This window comes from Stegodyphus dumicola, chromosome 8 (assembly GCF_044657685.1).
Source record: "Stegodyphus dumicola isolate Sdum_Otavi_A_Nest chromosome 8, ASM4465768v1".
NCBI lineage: Eukaryota > Metazoa > Arthropoda > Arachnida > Araneae > Eresidae > Stegodyphus > Stegodyphus dumicola.
In genome coordinates, this window is record NC_140775.1 from 145,273,662 (window position 1) to 145,292,978 (window position 19,317).

At 30.8% G+C, this 19,317-nt stretch overlaps 1 protein-coding gene across 3 annotated transcripts in view; it reads right to left on the minus strand.

Moving 5' to 3' along the window:
* Positions 1-19,317, minus strand: part of LOC118187628 (synaptotagmin-15-like) — a 384,376-nt gene that overhangs the window by 164,066 nt on the left and 200,993 nt on the right. The window contains exon 1 of one of the 3 annotated variants that reach the window (XM_085822540.1): positions 11,276-11,425. The exons of the other annotated variants lie outside the window; for them this stretch is intronic. Coding sequence (XP_085678666.1) covers positions 11,276-11,294 — 19 coding nt within the window. The 5' untranslated portion in view covers positions 11,295-11,425. Of the gene's footprint in view, positions 1-11,275; positions 11,426-19,317 lie in introns of those variants that run through there. 3 annotated transcript variants of the gene reach the window in all.

A 19,317-nucleotide genomic window follows, 5' to 3' on the forward strand; every position in this document is an offset into this window, starting at 1 on the left:
AAATATTGTGATGCCGGACAAAATATGGAATAAACACATACAAGATGTCACATGCAATCACGGCTTGCATTCTTCAACGTCAGAATGTGACTTTATAAAAAAGTAATTAAAAAAAAATCTCAAAGGTTTCAGATTTTACATTACGTCCAAAATGGCTTATTTTTAACGTTTTGTGTGCTGCTGCTATTCATTAAATATCATGTTCTTCGCACTTAATCATAAAATTCAGTTCAACAGCAATATCGCAAAATAATTTTAAAATGAGCATATCTTTGGAATTTCTGATACACAGTCTCGTACGCTGGAGATAATTTTTTTTTGTAACGTGGTGCCATTGCTCGCTTTGAAATCGTTGAGTTTGTTAATCAAAAATTCGTTTACAAAATTTTGAAAATTCGTTTACAAAAGTTTTACAAAATATGAAATAGATAATAAAACAAATTCCAAATTTTGGCTTCCAGATGTCCATATTCGGGTGGAAACGCACGTTATTCAAAATTGGATGGCTCTAGGTACCGTTGTTTTATCACAATGCGATAAGCATACTTACATTTTAGATTTTTCATTATTTAATTTCTTTAAATATAATATAGGGCTCTAATATTTGATGGCAAGAAATTGAAAAGTGAATCAACACTTATAGTGAATCGAAGCAAAATGCCAAAACGAAATTAATAGTCCCTCTGGGAAAATTGCCCTTTTGGACTAAAAATCGAGAATCCTTTTTATTAAGTTCCAGTTAAGCCGCCAGTAGTTTGAAAATTTACTCGCTTTTTTCCGGCTGTCGTCACATGAGGTGCTACTACAAGCGATTCAGTGAGTTGAATACTTAGGGTGGGTCCGGAGGACAAACTAGGAGGTGGAAGCCTTTTTATTGATGCTGAAGTTTTACTTCTTATAGTAACCAGCGTAGGCGTCAGGTGACGGAGAACGGGGTGCACCTGGCGTCTACGAAAGGTACATGGCCATACAGGAGCTAGGTGGCTGTAAAACGGCTACAGAATTGGATATAAAGGATGCAAGAAACGTATTGCAATGCCAGAATATGAAGCAGAGAACATAAAGCATACACGTAAATAAGTGGCACAATATAAAAGTACATAAGTAATAAATATGTAGCACAATGCGAAAGTAGTACAATATGAAAGTACATTTAGTAGACAGGTGATCGAAGACCCAGAAATCTGCTCTCTAACAAAGGAACGCAGGTATATGTCCCACGTCCTCCTCTGACTGGAAGCAACAAATCCCATGAGCTCCAGGGAGTTGCAGCTTGTTGCTCCAAGGAGTTTTTGTAGTAACTAGCGCAAAATATAATAAATTTTAGGAACGAAACATACAGTGCAAAGGGAATATGATGTATTGTTTGCATAATCAAAGCTAAAAACACAGACGGAAAAATTGGAGTGTGGCTAGTCGTAATTTTGAATCTTCACTATATCTTATAATTTAGAGCTATTTTAAAGCTCTTAAGTACCAAATAATGATATTAAAATAGCTATTTATCAAGTGTCAGATTTAGAGAAGAAAGCATTTCTTTTAGTTGAAGAAAAATATTTGAATATATTTGAGAATAGTACGATTATTTAAGAAACAGATGTTCAAAACTTCCCTTTCCGTATAATTAGCTACGGAATTTTGTACTCCAGAGAGAAAGATTTGCATTGCGATATAAAAATGATTTTTCAAACAAACGTACGAAATAGGAATTAAAGTGAAGATTAATTACCAAATTAAATTTGACACTCATTAAAAAATTTTTTTTTATATTTTTAATGCAAGTAGGCCTTTTTTTCCCTCGAACTGCAATTTTCAATATTGCGTTTCAGAGTAGTTCAATTAACGTCAATGAAAGTTCGAAATTTCGATATTTTAAATTATTAAATTAAAACGATTAAATTAAGGGAACAGTAAAAAACTGAAAACATTTAAATTATCTTAAATCTCAGTAGCAAAAATACATTCATCGATAAAATATTTTATTACATAAAGAGCTCATCATTACGACTATATCTATAAAGAAGATCTTTTTAATTTAGTAGTTTTGTAAGATTTGAGTTTTTGAAACTTCAAAAGATGAGCATTTTGGTTTGTTGTTTTGATTATAACCAGTAAATAATAAGAAGCAAAATTTAAAAGCAGGTTTTAATATTCCATAAATGATTACTTTTGTGATTAAATTATTTCAATTGAGGGCAAAGATTTGTACGATTTAAAGAAAATTTGTTCTTTTATGTTCGATCATTAAGAGAATGTTTTCTCATTTTTGCAAAAATTACTTTCCAAACCGAAATAAAGTACATCATTTTTGAAGGGGGAGTAGTAAATGCCAGCAAATGAATACAAAATTAATGAGCAGTTGGGACGAAAGAAATTTGATTTTTATAAATGAACGATTAAAAGAAAAACATATGTGGAATTCTAAGACATTAAAAGAAGTTGCTATTAAGCGATTGAATCCTATACTTTTCTTTAAAAGAATTTATTTATTGACTTTTCAGTTTTTAAATTCTATCATGGTTCTCCATGCATTTCATGGTAAAAAGATACGAATGCTATTATATGTACGGCAACGCACTCAAAACTAGCCAGAAACTACTATTTAAATCATAATCAGAAATTGCCTGTTTTCTGTTAGCAACAATTAACCTTTCTATAAGACCATATAAGCTATTGGTTCATATTCAGCTATTGCAACATTGTTTGGACCTTAAATATTATAAGCCACTTCAGTGCCTCACAAACAATACATTTCAATAATTTATGAGTTCTGCATGATAGCTTCGTAAGAAAAGAATTTAGGAAGAATTGAAAGCTGATGTCCTTTAACAATTTCTTTTTAAAACTTTACTCGCAAAACCGACACAATTGCTCAGAATCAAGAGCAGTTTAGTCCTATTTACAACTACGATTACGACTTTTAGTAAAATCTTAAGAACGTCTGGGCAATCTTAGGTCACTTTAGGAAATACAAAAACAATCAATGTTGTCATTCGTAAATTTTTGGTAAGTTATTATCATCTTTAAAATGGACGTATAGAAGCTCTCTTATTCATTTACTTATTTACCAGTTATTTTCACATATAACAATTCATATCTAATCTTTGACCGAGATAGGGCTCAAGCCTGAAAGTTAAAACATTATGCCATTCATGCCCTAGCTTTAAATTAGGAAGTAACTAAGTCAGTTAGAAAAAAAGAAAACCATCAATATAAAAACAAACGTTTTAACTTTGTTTTCTAATTATGATAAAGTATGAAATTATGCAGAACAGTTGAACTAATATAAATACTTTAAACATATTTATTACATCTGTAACGTCGTATTCTCTTTCTTAGAATAAAATATATTCGACGTTGAAGACTGTTTGATGAATTGTCATTAAGTACTTTAAAGGACTACAATGTCAGGAGAAATGTATTAACTCGAATAAGGTTTACAGTCGGCACTAACTCGTACTTAAAAAAGTAATGCTTTTGGAATAGCTCAAAAGGTAATGAAGAACATGAAAATGGCTGAATTCAAGTATAGCCTAACGGCTTCATAGATAAACTATCGCGCAAGCTTAACAACGCAAATAGCCAAAAACTTTTCAATGTACTTGAAACATAAATACTTTAGTTTGGATTTTGTACACACAAGCCATACATGTATAATAAATCTATATCAGAGTAACGAATAAGATTTTCCATTCATGAAACATGATCAAAGCGCGCTTGGCTTTGTGTAAAATTAGAGGCTTTTGAAGCGGGATTCCTTGAAACTTCACTGTATATCAATTGAGAACCAAAATCAAGCCATAGATAACCATTCCGATATTTTGACTACAACAACTCAGAAGAGACGGAAAATATATCAAATGTTTAACAATCGGAACAAACTATGATATCTATTTTATTGATAGTTGGCTATGCCTATAATATTCACACTTTATTCTTATGTTCGCCAGCTTATTCATTTTATTTATACTTTTCTTCTTTGCTAGTTAATTTACCTATCTTTTTATGCCTACTTTACATCAAGCCTGTATTCAGCTGCGTGTATTTTATAGTTTCGTTCAAGCTGTTGTTCTTTTGACATTGTTGCATTCATGCCAAAAAAGCCACCATTATCAGTAATATTTAAAAACAAAGCACAAAGTTTTAATTTTAGAATTCGTGCGTGAATCTCTTATAAAAGAAAATAATAATGTATTAATAAAGATGTATAACAGTTAGGTTTAGTTTTTTTTATAATTTAAGAAATTATGTAAGACGAGCTAATCAGTTTTTAAAGGTTTCTTTCATTTGCTGAAAATAGAACAATAAAATCTCTCTATATAAAGAAGAGTTTTTTTTTTTTTTTTTTTTTTTTTTTGTGTGTGTGTGTGTGTGTGTGTGTATTAGTTCGCGATTAACTTAGTCACTACTACAGCTATGGTCACCAAACTTTCTACAATTCTTTTCTGTGTTCTAGAAAAGGTCGATGTCTATTTCCCCCCCCAAAAAAATAGCTAAACTCAGAGATATTAATTAAAAACTCTGAAAACGTTAATTTTAGCCCTCATTTTTCCGAGTGGCTACAGTCTTGCACGTTGGAGATAAAAATTTGCTTTTTTTAACTTTATTGTTGCCACTGCTCGCTTTCAAATCGTAGAGCTTGTTAATAAAAAAATTCTAAATTTTGATTAACAAGCTCTATTAATTAATCTATTTTTATTTCACCATTAATCTATTTTTATTTCACTATTAATCTATTTTTATTTTATTTCACTATTAACCAATTTATTTCAAATTAATCTATTTTTATTTCATTATAAAACTTTCTAATAAAAAGTTTTATAGTGAAATAAAAATAGCACTGTCAAACATTAAATACATTATTCCCGATTCCAAAAATTCGTGGGAAACCATTCTGACTATTCCTATCTTCGTACGACTTTAATCAGCCGAGATATTAATTAAAAACTCTGGAAACACTAATTTTCACATTCGTTTTTCGGAGTGGCAACAGTTTCGCGTGTTGGAGATAAAAATACTTTATTTGGAAAAGTGTTGCTTTTGCTCGCTTTCAAATCGTAGAGGTTGTTAATAAAAAATTTGTAATTTTTACAAAATCTATCTATATATATATATAAAAGAATGCATGTTTGTGTTTTTTTTCTTCACCTTGCTGATTTCTGATCAATTATGATCAGATTTATGCCACATTTAATGGACTAAAATTGAATATAGGTGAAATACTGAAAGAAACTTAAGCTTTTACGATTATTTTTAGATTAGACAGACGAAAATCGTTAAAAATCTGCGTACCATTCTTGGTGACATAATGAGAGAGAATTAGTTTTATTTTTCTTTCGAAATTTTTTATGTGGTTTCCATATCGCATCAGATTGAAAAATGTATTACTATGAATCGTATTTTTTGCATCGTTATTAGAGAAAGATTACAGCGGTATCTTACTCTCAGTTGTTAGATACTCTCAGTCTAACTTAACTGGCATCGGATACTTCCGCTAGTAAAAGTATAAAGAAAAACAATGTTATACAAATAAGAAAGTTATTCTTTTACTAAATAAAATTATTATTGTGTGAAATGCATATTAATAGAAATTTAATGTTGTAACAGGATTTGTGTTTTCAATGAAGATTTTAATTTTTAATTAACGTATTTTTTCTTTGCTTCTTTTTTTAACTCAAATCACTCCCAAAAGATGCAATATAAAAATGTTTAAGTCGTAGATGACAACTAAATGCAAGCAATTGGGCAGTTAGTAGCTGGTTCGAAGATCTGCTAATAACTTTCGAATTCCCGCTGTCTTAAGTGTTAGCATGCATTTTTATACGTTTTTAGTATTTTGCCAGTTTATCATATCAATGTACAGTTTTTACGTAAGATGACTGACAAAACCTTTTTTTTTTGTCGTTTATTATTAACGTTTTGAGTGTTGAGTTTATTAATGTTCATCGTGTTCTTCTCACTTACCCACATGAAATTCAGCTGAATAGCAAAATCAAAAAATATTTAAAAACAGCATATCTTTAGAATTTCCGATAGACAGTTTCACGCGCTGGAGATAACAATGTGTTAATCCGTACAATGTTGCCATTGTTCGCTTTCAGATTGTAAAGTTTGTTAAAAATTCATTTAAGATTTAAAAAATATGAAACATAAAATTCAAAATTCGGGCTTCCAGGTGCACATTTTCGGATGGAAGACTATGTTATTCAAAATTTAATGGCTCTAGTTATCGTCGTTTTTTCACAGTGCAAGAAACATACATACATTCTTGCAGATTCTTAGTTATTTAATTTCTTTTAAGGCAATACAGGGCGATAATATTTCGTGGCAATAATTTGAAAAGGTATTTCGACATTTAAAGTGATACGTCACCCATTGAAGTTAGAATAGATGAAGTAAGTCTTCTCCGTCTGTCCCGTACAATGAATGAAGCCATAGATTTATATATAGCATTGCTCTAACATAGGCATTTTGACACAAAATCGGACTTTTTCTGAAATAACATGCCAATTTGTTTTCATATTTCGATTTTAAGACTCATATTATGCCTAAATATAAAATTTTGTAAAACTTGATGCGAAATTTACGGAGAAATTAAAAAATTTATCTTGGCGCATATTTTTCAGTTTGCGCCAAGAATAATTTACTTGGCGAAATTTTTAATTTGCGACCACCTATTTTGCCTTCCCTATTTACATTGTGTACGACAAGGAAAAAAAGTCACATCGTTCCTATTTTCAAATAATTTCAACAAAATGCGTAAATCACATTTGATGTTATTATCGCTTTCAACAAATACGCCAAATTTCAAAACGCACAAATATGCCAACGCTCAAATATTCAACAAATATGCCAATATGTAAATTCATGTATATCTTAGAAAATTTTGAATAATAAACTCTAATTTTTTGCAGATGTGATATACATCTACTTTAAGATGATGTAAAAAATTTATAGGTTATACCGCACAAATATTTTTGAAAAATTTTTAAAACATATTTAAAAATACAAATTTTAAGAATAAATCATAAAAAAGGTGCGAATTATGTGTGGATTAAACCTAAATTTCGAATTCTGGAAGAAGGGATCAAGTAAGTTTAACAGAGAAAGATAGATTAATAAATATATATCAGATTCGATAAGGATTGAGGAACTAAAATTTTTGGGAGCTAATTTTTTAAAAACTACTCATACGAGTTTTACAAAACTTGACAATTGGCATAATTTGAGTCGTAGAATCGAAATACGGAAAAAAAATTCGGCGTGCCATTTCAGAAAAGGTCCGATTTTGTTTCAAAATGCCTATATTAGAACAATTGTCTATATAAATCTAATACATAACCTAAGTCGCGCTTTCGAGACATGAAAAAAGAAATTTGAATTTCGTCAATCGGCCTTCTAGAACGGGAAATATAGAACTGTCCCATTTTTTTGGCGTAGTGTACATGAAAATGTGTGTATAATAACTATAACGCAAATATATACATTGTTGAAATCTGGAAGATCTCTGGAAATTTCAAGCATATTTTATGCAAATTATGCCTAAAAACACTTTTCTGAGCCTGTGTATACGCCGATATTTGCTTTCAGTGTAATTTTATTTAACAATATATTTTGTAGTCTTACCCGTACGCTGTGTGGAGGTCATGATGTGCCTTGACATCCCATTGCTGATACTTCCTCGGCTTCAGTTTTGTGACATCAGGCTTACTTTACCTATTCTAACTTCTATGACGCCGCTAAATCCCGTTTCGAGACAAATAGCCTATTCGGGTTAACGCCCTTTTGGGCTAAAAAAATGTATTTACTAATTAACCTGTCCCTATAATTTTTCTGTTTTTCATCATTGTGAGGAAATGCCCTGCTGCAAATTCGGCAAAATTCTGATACTTACCTTATTTTTACACGAAAAAGAAAAATTTACACATTTTTGAAGTTCCAGAGACATAAGACATTCCTTGCTTTAAAGCAATGAGAGCACACAGGAAGCTCAAACTGTGGGTTACAATTCGACTCTAAGAAAAGAGCACGAAGAGAGCCGGAAGGAAGAAGCTCTGTGTCCTCTTTCTTGTCATGAGTGGAGACGAGTAAAGATTAGTTCTCATTACATGGTCGAAGAATGTGATGGTTTTGGGAATTTCATGTAAAATTAACAGCACACATAAATTATTTACTTAAAATTAATTCTAGTCTTAAAATTATATTATAGTCAGGAAGAAAGACATAAATTAATTACATAAGATTAGGCAGAAATCTACCTTTAGTGTATTAGAAATATATGAATACGTTATGAAGATAAGAAATCAAAGCACCAAGTTACAGCCAAAAAAAAAAAAAAAAAAAAAAAAAAAAAAGGAGGGGGGGATCAAAGATAATGATTTCAATCAGCTTTAATTAACTCCATTTGTGAACGTTTTTCTTATACTGCAAGCCTGTTAGAGTTATTTTTCCTAATAATACATAATAAATACATTATGTAATAAGGTATAATGATATTATTACACCTTTTTACACAATAAACTTAATACGGCACGTAAGCCAATCAGTTTTGAAATCAAACCCCAAAGTGCATAAGGAAATTTGCTTCGACGGTAAGAACTATGTAAAATTACTTTACTAAACCAGCGCCGCCCAGTCGGTATAGCGGTTAGCGAAGCTGACTGCGATGCCGAAGGGCCAGGGTTCGATTCCCGGAGAAGACATGGTTGTAACTGTACGTCCCTTCACAGAAAGGGCGTTGGTGGCCCACCTATTAGATGCCTCCATAGTAAAGGGGCCACCACATCTGGGCTTGTATAGATTAATGGGCTAAATTACGTTTGTAACTGTTCACAATCTGCCATTCGAAAAAAAAAAAAACTTTAATAAACCGCAATAATAAAACGTTTTGGATTATTTTGTGTTTATCTTCCGCCCATTTTTGCTGAGGTAGTTTCTTTTTTTCTTATATAAGACACATTTCTTTATATAAATACTTACTAAGCAGGAAACTGAAATCAACAAGAAATATACATGTGTTATGTTTTTGAATTATTGTTTGCGTCATGTGTTTCGAGGAGGTCATGTAAACATCAAATATTAAATTTGAAATAGGGTTTAAACCAAAAGATCTTACTGAGTTTCTAAATTTTCCTTCCGTTTTCCGCTCTCGTGCATTGGGTATAAGAATGCATTGAAATTTAAAAGCAAATACACATATTGCAGAATGCAAGCATAGCAGAGTTCATCCTTATTGTTTTCTGATCCTTTCATCTTGCTTTGGAATTCATCCAATATTGATGCATATTGAAATATCTAGTATTTTTGAAGCAAGGAAAGATGTCCTGTTCTTTCTCTGATGCAGATATCCGAGAAAGGGGAGCTCCTACTACGTAACAACAAAATGTCAAATATAAAAAAATTACTCTTGAAGAAAACATATTTTTAGTTTTCTTGGCAGTGTAAAAATAAAGCATATTCACAAATATGCAAATCGATAAAATTATTTGTTAATTCTTGAAGGTATTTTGAAGGTATTTTGAAGGTAATTACTATTTATAAATCAAAAGGTAAGAACAGATGTTTTAACTTACGACATTTTTTAAAGTTTATATAGTTATGAAAGAACATTTTATGACAAGAGTATAATACGAGAGTTTAAGTTATATAGCTCCAGTGTCAAACGTAGTTAGTTATAAAGCAAACCGCAAGTTTTGCTGGGAAAATTTTAAAGTGGTTTTTTTTAATATATATATATATATATGTAATTCAAATTAATTGGAAGCCAAGTAAGCAGACTAAGTTACACTTTAGTGGTTTACAGATCTGAAATCAAATACATGTTATTTACATAAAAGAAATACATGTATAAAAAAGAATATATCTCTCTCTATATATATCGTGTGTAGCTCATTCGAAACGAATTCCATTTCGCATAGCAACTAACAAATAGTTATTCGAAAAACTTTCGATGAAAACGAATCCAACTTAAACCAATTTAACTGTTCCAAATCGTTTCCTCTTTCGAGACAACATGCAATACTGGCAGAAGAGTGAAAGGCACCTTGGCGAGGGAAACGGCTTGCTATACTATCATTACTTGGGAAGTGTTTTCTCGTGTTTTGTTTCAGACAAAAAAGGATTTGAAAAAAATTGAAGAAAGCAGCACAAAACTCTTACAAATGCTTTCTTTCTGTATTCAAAGCTGCATGAGCTTTAGCAAAAGTAAAAAAAAAAAAAAAAAAAAAAAAAAAAACATTACCTTTTCCATCTGAATTGTTATTTTTGACGTTGCATGTGTGGATGTTCTTTCTGATGTAATCTGCGCATCTTCCGTTTCATGGAATATTGGGCGGATTTAATGCAATTTTTGCAAAGAGTAAGACTTCAAATGTATTAAAATTTTATTTTAATAGATTACAGCGCTTGCAAGAACACACATGTGACATTGTTTAGCGAACATTAAATACCACGAAAACAAAATTCTAATTAATTTAGTAATACTCTTGACAGGAAATTTTTTCCTTTGCATTTTACTTATTTTATACAAGTGTCAAATCAAATACGTTTCAGACTATTGTTTATAAGGCTAATATAAATAATTGATGAACTTTTTTTTAATTTTTGAAGAAAGGGGACTTATTTATTCGCTTTCAAAATCAGTAGAGTTTTATTATACCGAAAGCAGTCTAATTATTTTTACTCTTGTGTAATTTCATCTTTTTATTTATTTAAATCAAAGAAAATATTTAAAAGAACATAAATAAAACTACAGAGCGTCTTGTTTGTAACAGTTCGTTTCAATTCCCATAACGAAAAATCAATTGTGCCCTAGCTGGGACTTGAATCACGGATATTCAGCTTGCCAGCTGGAAGCTCACCAGAAAATCATGCAAAGGAAGATGTGATAATGCTTCATACCTTTCCCCACTTAAAGGGCGAATGGGGAGAGGTACAGGACCTAGACGTTTAAATCTAAGTGGTAACGTGTTATAAATCTACTACATTTTAGTTTGAGTGCCACTGTTGAGTCTGTTAGATTCTTCAAAGTCTCCATAAATCTCAACAGTATATTTGCCAAAATTCAAACCATGGTTGTTCCATATGGCAACTAGTTGTGTTAACGAGTTACACTGCGCATGGACAAGTGGATGCCATATTTTCATGCAGAATAATGAGAACATAACATTATTTGACGTAATCGGAAAGAACAACAAACAATTCAAATAAATGGATTTCTTCGTATCTAAATTTCGGATAATAGGAAGCATACTGTCCATAACAAAAATATACTTACTGGAATGCACAGCTTCCATTCCCTTTTTTTAGAAAACTCAATCTATGCAACCTCCATGAAATCAACAAAATTTGCTAACACACTTTATAATAGCTTTCTGTATTTCGTGTTAGAACTTTAGCTCACTTCTTAGCATAAACGTAAGTCATACATTAGCGAAAAAAGAAAGAAATTGTGACAAGCGTCTTGTTCAAAGACACCTGAGATGGACGATGTGATATTCGTTATCTTCTTGATGTTATCTTAACCTACTTTTAGGCGGAAGTAAAATCTACAAAATTTACGTTAATCGCTTAAGATAAGTTTCTGCATGTTTTAGTAACAATGGAGCTCAGACTACATTAAACCCGTCACTCACTCCCCTTAAATTTATGATGTTAAATTACGTAGAAAATTATGTTGCTTTCTGTGTCACTAAGGAGGTAAATAAAGAAGAATTACAAGTGCTCTAAATCGCAAGAAAGAAGTTCTGCTTTTGCGTATGGCATCACTTTTCTAGGAATAAAGGAAAAAGAAAGTGAAAATTTTTCAGTTAAAAGTCTTTGTTTTACTTTAAAAATAAGTGTTGTTGAATGATAGGTTAATGTAAAAATTTTTGATAACCTAACAAATTTTACAAGAAATCCCGGATAATCCGCAACAAATAGAAAATCATCTATATGGTTAAAATTTCTAATAAAATTTCATTAACGTTTTTAGGACATTCTTTAAGAATAGCAGAGATTATTTTAATTGGAATTTGGTATTTTAAAGTTATATATATTAAAAATACATGTTTAGATAACATTTTTTTGCTTATGTATTACGTTCAAAATAACATGTTTCACAAAAGAACAGAGACAAGCTGCTCTGAGTTTAAAAATTATGGTTTTTAGTTTTAGGAACTGTCAGAAAATATTTTACCATGTCTAAAATTAACTTTACATAAAAATGATAACAGTTCCGATAATACTCGTTAATCGTTTGTTGGCGGTAACAAAATAAAACAAATTAAAAAATATATTGAAAAATGATATGCTGACACTTTTAGCCCTCTTTTGAGACACAAATAAAAAGAAAATACCAAATAAACGAAAATAACAATAATTTCAAAATTCAGTAGATTGTTAAAAACTGCATCATTAAATAAAGGAAACAAACTCTCTCGTTTACCCTTTAACAGCATTTTTATTGTTCTCTCAATTTATATTTTTTAGTTTCAGTTAACATTAAATAGTATAATGTCTCTTTCCATTACGGAAAACTGAATTTATTGATTTCTGATTCTTCACAGTTTCTATACGTACGTAGTAAGAGAGGGACTTAGATACAAATTTCTTATCGTTTAAATTATCATTCAAAACATGAAGCTTATAACATAAAGATAGAAAATATTACAGCATTTTTACATTCTTTTAAGTCGCTAAATCTTGCATGACACTTATATTAAAAATGGATTCGTATCAGTTCTGAGTTATTAATATACTACGTTTACAATAATTAACTCACAGTTCAGAAGTTCTTTGTTAAGGCAGAAAATTATTATGTGAATACGAAGCTAACTGATAAAAATTCTATAATATATATAGTCGGATAAAAATAATAAATTATTTGATCTTTTGTACTACACACAATGGGTTGGAAACATTTGTGCTCGATGTTGCTTGAGACATGGTTCTATCTTTGTATCTAGCAGTTTGTAAAACAACTCTAGAACTTGAAACAATGTTGATAATATAATAACAAGTACAGATAAGTAGGCGGTACACCAAAATTTCACCATTGATTGCACAGGTACAGTCTCACCTCACTAACTATGTAACTTTGCCCCAATTTAGAGGAAGTGCACATCAAGGGATAGATATGAGGGTCTCCCATCCCTCTTCCTTTACTACGAAACACTCGACAGGACTTTAAGCTCGTCAATATTTTAAGTGCCCCCATGCCGCAAAGACATTTTATACCAACCATCTTCTATGCCTTCTTTGGGATATACGAAACCGGGCCCTATGATATGGCAGCCAGAATCGCGAACAAACGAGACAGCGACAACAGCACAAGAGGGAAAATGTCGTCGTACAAAACTTCGTTTGAAGGAAGAAAACAAGCAATAAACATTGCATGTCTGAAACATCGTTGCATAAAACATCGGGATAGAAAATAAGAAGATGTCAAAAAAGACTTTGCAGTTTTAACACTTTGTCTTAAAAATTATCGTAGTAAAAAGAATGTACCTACATGATGACAACATCGCAGACCTGTTTCTGACTATAAAAATTTTAACTGAATTTTAGCGCAATGATTTGTAAGCACAAGAAGAAATAAGTAATATTTTTACCTCTATTTCATACATTTATATTAACTAGTAAAAGTTTATTGAATGAAAAAAAAGAAGGAAACTTAGGCTTTAAGAATTTGGAAATTAGTAAAAGTTAATGCTACGTATAACAACTTATATTATATATAGAACTTTAAACTTATATTGTTAACGAGTAAAAGTGATTATTTTACTAACCTCTTTTATAAGGACGTATTAGAAGAACATTCCAAGAATGAAAGAAGATTTAAATTACATTAAAAAATGTAATATTAAATGTTTAGATAGATGAAGATACATACGAGTTTAAAACTCTTTTCACTGCTATAAGCAACATTAATTTTTACAGCATATTACGCAACATTTAATTCCATAATATAGTGCTTTAAACTATCTTTTTGTTTTCTCAGTAAAATTTATTACTTAATATAAAATTATGAAATACCTAAGCAAAAATATTATTTATTTCTTCTTGTGCTCTCAAATCACTATAAAAAAATTCATTAATTTTTTTAGTCATCATGCGATGATTTGTAGGTATTTTATTTTTATTGCGATATTTCGTATGACAATGTTTTGAAATTTCGAATTCTTTTCTACCACAATGTTTTAGAACTGATTTTCTCTAATTCCTCATGCTTTGTAAGACGACGTTTTCCCTTGCGTTGTTATCTCCTTGACGCTTTCGCCCATGATGTTTTCACATATAACATTTAGCTGACCTATAAAACTTCCAATGTATTCGTATTTTGTACGTATACTCTAAATATTTTTTAAATATCACTGTAGAAGAAAGAACAAAAGCATTAAAATAATTCCATGCTCAGGAAGATTTCTGGAAATCTGGAACTCTAATTGCCTTTGAAATGATACGGGAGTTGCTTTTTTATCAAATAAATATTCTAAGCTAATAAATAAACATAAAAACTCTTTGAACTGCATACATTATGCAAATAATTCATTGCTGAAAATTTCCTATGTTAGGAAAGGAATTTGTCAATAAATAGGTTTATAGTATGATTCTAAAAATTAGCATAAGTTACTTAAAATTCGTAAAAATTATTATGCTCTGAATTAAAAAGTTGCCATTATTCTTTTATTGTAAGAGATGGAAATACTGAATTAATATTAGTATATTAACTTCTGATAACGAGAGTATCTAATCTAAATCATTTTATAACTGCTAAAAACATTTTCATAACATATACTTCTCAAACTTCGGAAATTACTTTCACCTAACTTGAAATTTTCCGGCAAAAGTTACGACTTCGGATAAAAAAAGAATATAACAATTGTCTCTTCTGGGATGTAAAAACAGTCTAGACACATTCGTAAAAAAGTTGCGAAATTTGCATCTATATGCAGAATAATGGATATTGGTCTGATAAACCACGATATTTACTGCCGTAGTTTCTCAATCGGAATTTTCCCTTGTATGTGTAGTAACAGATGAACAAAGAAAGATGCCATTGGCATAAAAATCACGTTTCGACTTCAGGAGCAACCGGATTATTATTTGCTCAGGACAGCTGATATCGAAGAGCTGCGCAGAACGATAGCTGTGACGTCAAAGCGCTCTTGCGGCGGGAAAAGCCTCGTTCAGAAAACATGGTATTATGATCACACTTTGCGTTAATTTTTGAAATTTTATCCAAACGTGAGCAGGAGCAGAAGTTATTGCAGGTAAAAAAGTACCAAAGTAAAGAACTTTTTACATTTTAGATAAAATCAGATCCATGATCAAATATTTATAAAAGTTTCTTAAAGAGTTTTTTTTAATTGCATTGGAGCTTGCTTAGTTTGTAGAGACATTAGGATTTTTGGAAGCAGGCAAGATGAAAAATGAGCAATCGTCTTCGCCAGTAATAGAACCACGTACCTCTAGAATACCGGGCCCAGCGTGCAGAACTACTACACCACGAAGGCACGCTAGGAATGCGGGAGAAATACCTTATAAATTGAATGCAAAAGCACAAGAGGAAAATCACATGAGAGAAGCGATTCCTTTACAGAGGAATTTTTAAGGAAACTAGCTCGTATTTACGTTTCATATTGAAGAAAGAAGATAATAAATAAAATCATAAATAAAATACCCCACTAGAAAACCATGAAAGCGCCTATATATATAATGAAAATACGATGTGATTCCAGTGAAAACTTGATTTGTAGATTTAGCTGAATACAGTAAAATCGAGCTTAACCAGAACGGGACCATAAGGTTATACACATCAAATAGAAAAATAAAGTTATGAGAGAGAGATTGAAAAAGTGCAAATAAAAATCATCCATAATAATAATTATCTCTACAAATTATTGAGAGTAAAACATATCAAATTATCATTGCTACTTGAAGGAAAAAAATCTGCTTGCAAAAAAAAAAAAAAAAATCAATAAAGCTTTAAAATTAAGTTGTTGTACAAGGTTTTTACCATAAACACTTTAAACAATTAAGCCTGAAGCATTTTTAAATGTAACAGTTAGGGAAACCTTAAATATATAAGAAATTAAACCTCAAAGATTCAAGATAGAAAACATACATACACTAAGACGCACAATAAGACTCACGTTTCCAGATAAATTTGATCTTCTGTGGATGTGATCGTCTTAGAGAGGTAATGCTGAACACTGATAATTATTCATATCCTCAAAAGTACTGATTACTTCAGGAGGTGAACATCTTAGGAAGATGACTGCCATAAAAGATTCATTGTATTTATAAAGAGCTGTTCAAAATCGTAATGCCACACATAAGAGAAAAATTTGTTATACGTAATACTCATATACTTTTATCATACCTTAGCACCACGTGAAGGCTTTTACACTTATTTAGTAAAGGATACTAATTGTTCAAGTTATAATTTTAAATATTTTCACTGGATTACTTGCTAAAGAAATTTGCAATTTTTAATAATAAGCTCATTCTATGACAATATTTAGTTGAAACATCTGTCAAAAGTACACATTGTTCTCTGAAATAAGCTTAGTGTTAGACTCCTTTAATGTGACTACGAGGCATTACGCACGACCATGTGATTGACTCTGTCTTCTTCAGCAAAGAAATGGCTTTAGTAAATGATTGAAAATTCACTTCAGCCAATTAGAACCAACATAGGCAAATATGATTTACCAGGAAACAGCGATATTTACTATTAAACACTATTTCCATGACGCTTCTTCCAACAATGATTTAAAATTTCGGAACCAAACTAACTGAAACTAAATCATTTTGAGCCACCCAGCCACCTTGGATATTTTGTATTTTTTCCCTCTTTTTCTCGTACTTCCCTACTGCAAATATACTAACGGTTGCAGCTCCTTTTTTCTTAAAATTTATTAAAAAAATCTAAAAGGTACCAGTGTCAGTTTTCAAAAACAGGTGCGCTTACAGCGCCAGTTTATCTATATTTTCATCAGAAGTACTTGTCTACAATAAAAGCATACTTTAGCAGGAAATAAAAAAAAATTGTTCTTTGATCACGATTGCAAGCATATCTGTTATCTCATTAAAATTATTATGTTTACATGGTAGACTATAATGAACTCTCATTAAAGTGACCACTCCATTACAATGACCAGAGGAAACAAACTTAACTGATGAATATATACCAATCCACTTCTTTTACTGCGATTACTCCTTATTGTGATAAACTTCCTTAAGAGATGAATAATCATCATAATGAGAAGTTACCGTATTTACTGTCTAATCAGAGTTCAAACCAGTAGTTTTCTACCAATTACGTAAATATCTTATCATTACATTTACTAACGGAACCAATAATTCCAACTTTTTAATGTGCTTTAATTTTTAGTATCGATAAAATTATTCATAAAAGAGTCTGGTTCAGAAGTTCAAAAGCATAATTACTAACTTAAAAATAAAAACAGTCTCCTTTTATCAATAATCACCAAAGTGTGACACAGAAACAATTTAAAAATATGAAACTCTAAGTTACATAAATGCAAATCAGACTTCGACAAACATACCAATCTTTTCAATCAAACACAATTTTTTTAAACAGACATTACTGAAAAATTGCACAAAAAATATTCCAAACCAAAAAAGAAGTACTTTGAAAAAGTGTCTCCCCAGGGATTATCATACGACAAAAATTTGCCAGACGTATAACTGAACCGACTACTGAAAGTCTTCTTTCCAACTACCGCTTCCTAATCCCTTGAGATGTCCTGCGGATGTCAAGGGGGTATAAATGTGTGTATGTGGGGGGGGGTCCTGAGAATATCTTTGTTTTTGTCCTTTGGGAGATAAAAAGTATTGTTTAAGAAGCCGAGATTTTGGTAGTCTTTGAAAAGTTGGATGAGAACTTTGCAGATGCTTTTAAAAATATTCTAGGTATTATGCTTTTATGAAATGCTCTTGGGAGCGTCATTGTTTGAGGAATAAAATAAATAAGTTTATAGTAGTGATTTTAGACTATTTTTAGTCTCCTTTAAAAACATATTTTAATGCGTATCTTTCGTGTACTATTACAGTCAGTCAAACATGTAAAGAAAGTTGCTGCAGTATATTAAATGCCATTAAAATTTATCAAAATACTTTTAATGAAGTTAAACCTAGAAATTTAAAAAGTATATTTTGCAGTTTGAACCAGAACATGTATAATTATTCTTAATAATATGTATATATATGAGTATATATATAATAATAATAATATTATATATCTATATATATGACTCTTTTTTAATAAATAGTAAATGATTTCTGGATATTTTTAATCAATAGGTCTTGATTATATGCGACATTCGGTTATAGAAAAATATTTTCCATTCCCACGCGTTTCCTAAAAAGGCCCCGTAAAAAATTATTCTGTGTATTTTTTATAAAATTTAAACCTTCCATAGTGAGAAGGCCTTATTTTACGATTCACTATCCATTCAGTCATGCAGTATTTTGAAACAGTATTCGCTGGATGAATATTTGAGTCTGCATGATTCAATTTACTTAGAAGCTTCAGATTATTTGCTTGTGTATCGTAAGCAAAATATAATTTATGTGTTTACTTAGATAACTGCGTGGTAAGAGTTGAAGACAAGTTAATATGATGAGACAGGAACAATCAAAACATTTACATAACGAATCACTGGAATTGCTGGACGAAATGTATTTGCATGATACATTACTTGACATATTCAGTGAACAGGGAAAACCGTGGATGATACTTCTATTTCTGATAATGCGGATCATCGCAGGATCACTACTGTTCTTTTGTTCTCTGATTCGAATTCACGGTAAGCCTGTGTACCTTTGAGAAATGGGTGTACTTATGATATGTGATATCGAAGCTGTCTCAAGGTAAACTGATAGGAGATTTGTAGAATGGGAGGGAATATTTAGCACAAACGAAAAAGTGATATAAAAACAAATAGAAAGTAAATAAATGAACATTATATTTTACATTTTTAGATTAATATTTACACTTATGTGCCATTAAAATTTTGGAAAAATGTATTATTAATACTGACATTTTAAATCGAGATGCCCATTTACCAGGATGAGAGTTTTATTCATTATAAATTTTCTTCATTAACAGCACGTTTTCAAAAGAAGCTCCTTCGGCATCGAAATTATTTGAAGGCAAAGGCACAGGGAGGCAACGAAAAACAATTTTATGCAACTTTGGAAAAATCCCCCCACGATTATTACAGACAGCCAGCACTAAATAGAATTCGAAATGAGTAATTCGAATCGATTCTAATCGAGTAATATAATTCAAAATTGTGCTTTGGA